This window comes from Gopherus flavomarginatus, chromosome 4, assembly GCF_025201925.1.
Source record: "Gopherus flavomarginatus isolate rGopFla2 chromosome 4, rGopFla2.mat.asm, whole genome shotgun sequence".
NCBI lineage: Eukaryota > Metazoa > Chordata > Testudines > Testudinidae > Gopherus > Gopherus flavomarginatus.
This window is the reverse complement of record NC_066620.1, coordinates 40,048,481-40,055,378: the sequence shown is the minus strand read 5'-3', so window position 1 is coordinate 40,055,378 and position 6,898 is coordinate 40,048,481. Positions and strand designations below refer to the sequence as shown.

General features: G+C 42.8%; 1 protein-coding gene across 1 annotated transcript; it reads right to left on the bottom strand.

Moving 5' to 3' along the window:
* Positions 1–5,551: 5,551 nt before the first annotated feature.
* Positions 5,552–5,972, bottom strand: LOC127050243 (60S acidic ribosomal protein P1-like). Its single transcript, XM_050951979.1, has one exon. The coding sequence runs from the start codon at positions 5,882–5,884 to the stop codon at positions 5,597–5,599; it is 288 nt and encodes a 95-aa protein (XP_050807936.1). The 5' UTR covers positions 5,885–5,972; the 3' UTR covers positions 5,552–5,596.
* Between the last annotated feature and the right edge of the window lie 926 nt (positions 5,973–6,898).

Here is a 6,898-nt window from a genome sequence, read left to right as displayed (position 1 = left end):
TGTGACTAAACGAACAAGGCAGAGGAAAAGACGGGCTAGTGAAGGAGCAATAAAACTCAGGAACAGGTTTGTGGAGTTGGAAAATGAAGAAAGGGCACAGCAGGTGGTCACTGAAGGTGAGAGGGCAAGGAAGAGGAGAAGAACAGCTAGCCCTATAAGGAGAGGGGATGACAATGGAGATGACACAAAACATGAGCCCCAGGAGGATATTGGATGGGTTGCAGAGGATTGCAAGGGTGAACAGTAATCGAGAGGACTTTCAGCCAGAGGGAACAGGGGATAGACCAGAGAATCGCACCGTCACCAGGAAAAGGCAGGTCTACGTGATTGGGGACTGAGAAGAATAGACAGGTCTGTAACCAGAGCTGATCCAGAGAACAGAAGAGTGTGCTGTCTGCCCGGTGCTAAGATATTGGATGTGGACCTAAGGATGAAGAGGATCCTAACGAGAGCAGGAAGGAATCCACTGATTGTCCTTCATGTGGGAACGAATGATACGGCTAGATTCTCGCTGGAATGTATCAAGGGAGACTATGCCAGGCTGGGAAAGACCCTTAAGGAAATAGAGGCTCAGGTGATCTTCATTGGGATTCTGCCTGTTCCTAGAGAAGGGCAACAAAGGTGTGACAAGATTATGACGATCAACAGATGGCTCAGGCAGTAGTGCTATAAGGAGGGCTTTGGGATGTGTGGCCACTGGGAGGCGTTCATGGACAGAGGACTGTTCTCTCGGGATGGACTTCACCTGAGCAGGGAGGGAAATAGACTTCTAGGATGGAGGCTGGCACAACTAATTAAGAGAGCTCTAAACTAGGAATTGGAGGGAGATGGTTGGGAGATGTCCAGGTAATCTCCATGCCGGATTTTAACATTGAAAGGGAAGAAAACAAAGCAAGAAAGGATACTGTTGTGGGTAGGAGAATGGACATACGGAGGAAGGGTAGTGTAGATACAATTCTAATAGGTGATACTGGCAGTAGAATGTCTGAGCCTAATTGGGTAAAGAATGTGAGTGAAGCCAAATGGCAAGAATTAAGATGTTTGTACACGAATGTGACAAAACAGAGGAACTAGAGTTACTGGTGCAGGCAGGGAAACCAGATATTAGAGGCAAAACAGAAACATGGTGGAGTAGTAGTCATGACTGGAATACAGGTATTGAAGGCTATGTGCTGTATAGGAAAGACAGAAATAAAGGCAAAGTTGGTGTAGTAGCATTGTATATCAGTGATGAGGTAAACTGTAAAGAAATAAGAAGAGATGGAATGGATAAGACAGAGTCTGTCTGGGCATAAATCACATTGGAGAAGAAAGCTACTAGAGCCTCCCCTGAGATAGTGCTTTGGGTGTACTATAGACCGCCAGGATCTGATCTGGATATGGATCGAGACCTTTTTAATGTTTTTAATGAAGTAAATACTAATGGGAATTGTGTAATCATGGGAGACTTTAACTTCCCAGATATAGACTGGAGGATAAGTGCAAGTAATAACAATCGGGCTCAGATTTTCCTGGATGCAATAGCTGATGGGTTCCTTCACCAAGTAGTTGCTGAACCAACAAGACGGGATGCCATTTTAGATTTGGTTTTGGTGAGTAGTGAGGATCTCATAGAAGAAATGGTTGTAGGGGGCAACCTTAGTTCGAGCGATCGTGAGCTAATTCAGTTTAAACTAAATGGAAAGATAAACAAAAATAGATCTGTGACTAGGATTTTTTATTTCAAAAGGGCTAATTTTAAAGAATTAAGGAAATTAATTAGGCAAGTGGATTGGACTGAAGAACTTGGGGATCTAACGGCGGAGGAAGCCTGGAGCTACTTCAAGTCAAAGTTGCAGAAACTATCAGAAGCCTCCATCCCAAGAAAGGGGGAAAAAATCATACGCAGGAATTGTAGACGAAGCTGGGGGAGCAAGCATCTCAGAGAGGTGATTAAGAAAAAGCAGAAAGCCTACAAGGAATGGAAGATGGGAGTGATCAGCAAGGAAATTTGCCTTATTGAGATCAGAACATGTAGGGATAAAGTTAGAAAGCCATGTAGAGTTTTCCCTTGCAAAGGGAATTAAAACCAATAGTAAAAGGTACTATAGCCATATAAATAAGAAGAAAATAAAGAAGGAACAAGTGGGACCTCTAAACACTAAGGATGGAGTGGAGGTTAAGGATAATCTAGGCATGGCCCAATATCTAAACAAATACTTTGCCTCAGTCTTTAATGAGGCTAACGAGGAGCTTAGGGATAATGGTAGGATGACAAATAGTAATGAGGATATGGAGGTAGATATTACCACATCCAAGGTAGAAGCCAGACTCGAACAGCTTAATGAGGCGAAATCAGGGGGCCCAGGTAATCTTCATCCAAGAATATTACAGGAACTGGCACATGAAATTGCAAGCTCATTAGCAAGAATTTTTAATGAATCTGTAAACTCAGGGGTTGTACCATATGACTGGAGAATTGCTAACATAGTTCCTATTTTTAAGAAAGGGAAAAAGGTGATCCAGGCAACTACAGGCCTGTTAGTTTAATATCTGTAGTATGCAAAGTCTTGGAAAAAAATTTGAAGGAAAAAGTAGTCAAGGACATTGAGGTCAATGGTAATTGGGACAAAATACAATATGGTTTTACAAAAGGTAGATCGTACCAAACCAACCTGATCTCCTTCTTTGAGAAGGTAACAGATTTTTTAGACAAAGGAAATGCAGTGGATCTAATCTACTTCGATTTCAGTAAGGCATTTGATACTGTTCCACATGGGGAATTATTAGCTAAATTGGAAAAGATGAGGATCAATATGAAAATTGAAAGGTGGATAAGGAACTGGTTAGAGGGGAGACTACAACGGGTCATACTGAAAGGTGAATTGTCAGGCTGGAGGGAGGTTACTAGTGGAGTTCCTCAGGGATTGGTTTTGGGACCAATCTTATTTAATCTTCTTATTACTGACTTTGGCACAAAAAGTGGGAATGTGCTAATAAAGTTGGCAGATGACACAAAGCTGGGCGGTATTGCCAATACAGAGAAGAACTGGGATATCCTACAGGAAGATCTGGATGACCTTGTAAACTGGAGTAATAGTAATAGGATGAAATTTAATAGTGAAAAGTGCAAGGTCATGCATTTAGGGATTAATAACAAGAATTTTAGTTATAAATTGGGTACACATCACTTTGAAGTAACAGAGGAGGAGAAGGACCTCGGAGTATTGGTTGATCACAGGATGACTATGAGCCGCCAATGTGATATGACCGTTAAAAAAGCTAATGCAGTCTTGGGATGCATCAGGCGAGGTATTTCCAGTAGAGATAAGGAGGTGTTAGTATCGTTATACAAGGCACTGGTCAGAGCTCATCTGGAATACTGTGTGCAGTTCTGGTGTCCCATGTTTAAGAAGGATGAATTCAAACTGGAACAGGTACAGAGAAGGGCTACTAGGATGATCCGAGGAATGGAAAACCTGTCATATGAAAGGAGACTCAAAGAGCTTGACTTGTTTAGCCTAACCAAAAGGCTGAGGGGAGATATGATTGCTCTCTATAAATATATCAGAGGGATAAATACCACGGAGGGAGAGGAATTATTTAAGCTCAGTACCAATATGTACACAAGAACAAGTGGATATAAACTGGCTATCAGGAAATTTAGACTTGAAATTAGATGAAGATTTCTAACCATCAGAGTAATGAAGTTCTGGAACAGCCTTTCAAGGGGAGTAGTGGGGGGAAAAAGACATATCTAGCTTCAAGACTAAGCTTGATAAATTTATGGAGGGGATGGTATAACAGGATAGCCTAATTTTGGCAATTAATTTGTCTTTGACTATTAGCGGTAAATATGCCCAATGGCTTGTGATGGGATGTCAGATGGGGTGGGATCTGAGTTACTACAGAGAATTCTCTTCTGGGTGTCTGGCTGGTGAGTCTTGTCCACAAGCTCAGGGTTTAGCTGATCACCATATTTGGAAGGAATTTTCCTCCAGGGCAGATTGGCAGAAGCCCTAGGAGTTTTTTGCCTTCCTCTGCAGCCTTGGGCATGGGTCACTTGCTGAAAGATTCTGTGCACCTTGAAGTCTTTAAACCATGATTTGAGGACTTCAGTGGCTCAGACACTGGTTTGATACAGGAGTGGGTGGGTGAGATTCTGTGGCTGCATTGTGCAGGAGGTCAGAGTAGATGATCATAACGGTCCCTTCTGACCTTAAAGTCTATGATTCTATGAGATGATCCTCCTACTTCCGAAGCTAATAGATCCTCCTACCATCCGGGCTAATAGATCATCTCTAGCAGCAATATAAGCCCTAAAACATATAGCTGAGCTCTTCTGATGCTGTCCAGAGAAGAGCAGCAGTACCCGTTCACACAAGCCAGTTCAGTTCAATACTTGTATCATGCTTTCTATCCTACAGTAGGATCTCAGAGCTTGTTATAAATATTAATTAAGTCATAAAACATCTCTGTGAATTTGGTAAGTATTATTATAGCCATATTGCAGATGGTGAATTGAGGCATGGAAAGTAATAGTGACTTCTGCGGTGTCACATGGGAAATCTACAGCAGAATTGGGAATACAGCCCAGGCATAAACTAAGGGTGAATCTAGCCTGAAATGATTTTTCTGCATTAATCCTCGACTTAAAAATATTTCTCTCTACGATAGAATTAGTGCTTGATTATTTTTTGTTCAGATGATTTATTCATGTAATAATGCAGATTTTGGTGCCTAAAGAAATTAAAATAATTACAGAACTTGCGGTTGAGAGATAGTGCTGTGTTAGTAGCACCTAAATTATAAATCACATGACCACTGGCATTCATGCAGTGATTATGGCATGCAGGTCAGTGAGACCCAGACAGTTTTTAAACCACTAACAAGTGAACTCTCAGACACACAATTGAACTCTGAGACACTAGCTATTGAATTCATGTGAAATCAGTCTACAGTGGCTAAGAGCTGCTCATTCACGCTCCAACCACTGCTCTTGTAAGTGGAATTTTCAAACTACAAATAAATTATAATGGAAGGGTAAACAGGACCCCCCTAGGGAGCTGATGTACACAAAGCCTGCTGCTCTTGCAAGATCTATTTCTACTACTAGCTTTGCTGGAGAGGTTGAGAACTGTAGCAGAATGAAACAGCTAAACTATGGACTGATAAATTTGGAAATGGAAGAAAAAGAAAATTTGACATGGAAGTCAAATGTGTTAGTCTCTTGTTAGTATGAATGGGTATAATGTTGTTCATTTTCAACAGGGCAGTATGGAAGGGGGGGATGTTGTTGGAGGAACCCATGTAAACTGAAGGATAGCTCTTTCAAAACATACAATTTTGTTCTGTTTATTTCTGTATGAAAATATTTCTATCTTTATTTTGAAACATCTCCCTTTCCAACCCAAGGGTTGTTCTGTTTGCATTTTTGATGGAACTACTTGTCTTTGCAATGAAAATGTGTGAAACATTTGAATTTTCACAAGTTTAAGACAAAAGCCATTTTTGCTTGAAAACTGGACTCATTTTGACTCAGAAATATTATGTATATTCATGATACAAAAAGTCAGTTTAGTCAAAGAGACCAAAGCCCATGTTATCATCAGATTCCTCAGATTCTTCTTTCTTTTTTCTCCTCAGCAGGGGCAGCCCCACCATCAGGCGCAGAACTCCCTGAAGGAGCAGCAGCAGCTGGAGCACCACCAGCTCCTACATTACAGATCAAGCTTCCAATGTCAATGTTAGCTAGAGCCTTGGCGAACAGGCCCGGCCAGAAAGGTTCAACATTTACTCCAGCTGTTTTAATAAGTGCATTAATTTTGTCCTCCGTGACGGTGACTTCGTCGTCATGCAGGATAAGCACGGCGTAGATGCAGGCGAACTCAGAGCTGAAGGCCATGGCTGAATGGGCAGGTGGTGGTGGGGTGCGGTGCTAGTCGCCAGGATGTAACGGCCTTAGCTTCAGCTGAAGGACGCAGCATCTTTTGTGGGCAGAGAGCCAGGAACCATTCATGACACTTTTCTCAGATACACTTATTTCCATATGGAAAAGCAAAAAAAAATCAGAGTTTGTTACAGATATTTCTCACAGCTGTGCTGGGAAGTTTCTGGTCTGCACTGTGATCGGTCACATTTCTGGGGTTAACTGTATCTCTGTCCCCTCAGTGGTCTGCTTAAGGGTGCCAATTTAGGTTTCATGCTCCCAACCATCACCTCTGGATGGGTGGGACCTGCAGCCCTCTTCCTCCAGACTGGGGTGTAGGCTTGCAGTTTCCCTGCAATCCACTGTGTTTATCCCAGCAGGTCTGAGTTTAGCCTAAGGATATGTCTACACTGCAATTAAAAGCCTGTGGCTAGCCCATGCCAGTTGACTCAGACTCATGGGACTTGGGCTAAGGGGTTGTTTAATTGTGGTGGCAACATTTGGGCTTGGCCTAGAGTCCAGGCTCTAAGACCTTGCAAGATGGGAGGGGCCCAAAGCTTGGGCTGCAGCTCGAGCCTGAATGTTTACACTGCAACTAAACAGCCCCTTAGCCTGAGCCCTGTGAGCCCGAGTCAACTGGCACGGGCCAGCCGCTGGTATCTAATTGCAGTATAGACATACCCATAGAGGTCCAGATCCGCAAAACGACTTGGCATTGCAAAGGTGAGTGTCACAGTGCCTCATTTCTGGGAGCCTAGGAAATCATAGGAACAATACTGTGACACTGCAAAGCCTAAATTATGTGCCTATACTCCTATACAATGAATGGGGAGAGAGAGGTGCCCCAGAATGGGAAGCACAAAAGCCAGCACACTGTGTGGGAGAGCCATTTAAGCTAGCCAGTGGAAGATACCAATAGGAGGCATGTGTCCTAAGCTCCATCCCTCTCATGGCTATAGATACCTATCTCTGCTAGTAATCCTCAAGTGG

Excerpts from the sequence above, each read along its gene's own strand:
- LOC127050243 (XM_050951979.1), bottom strand. The coding sequence starts at position 5,884 with ATGGCCTTCAGCTCTGAGTTCGCCTGCATCTACGCCGTGCTTATCCTG.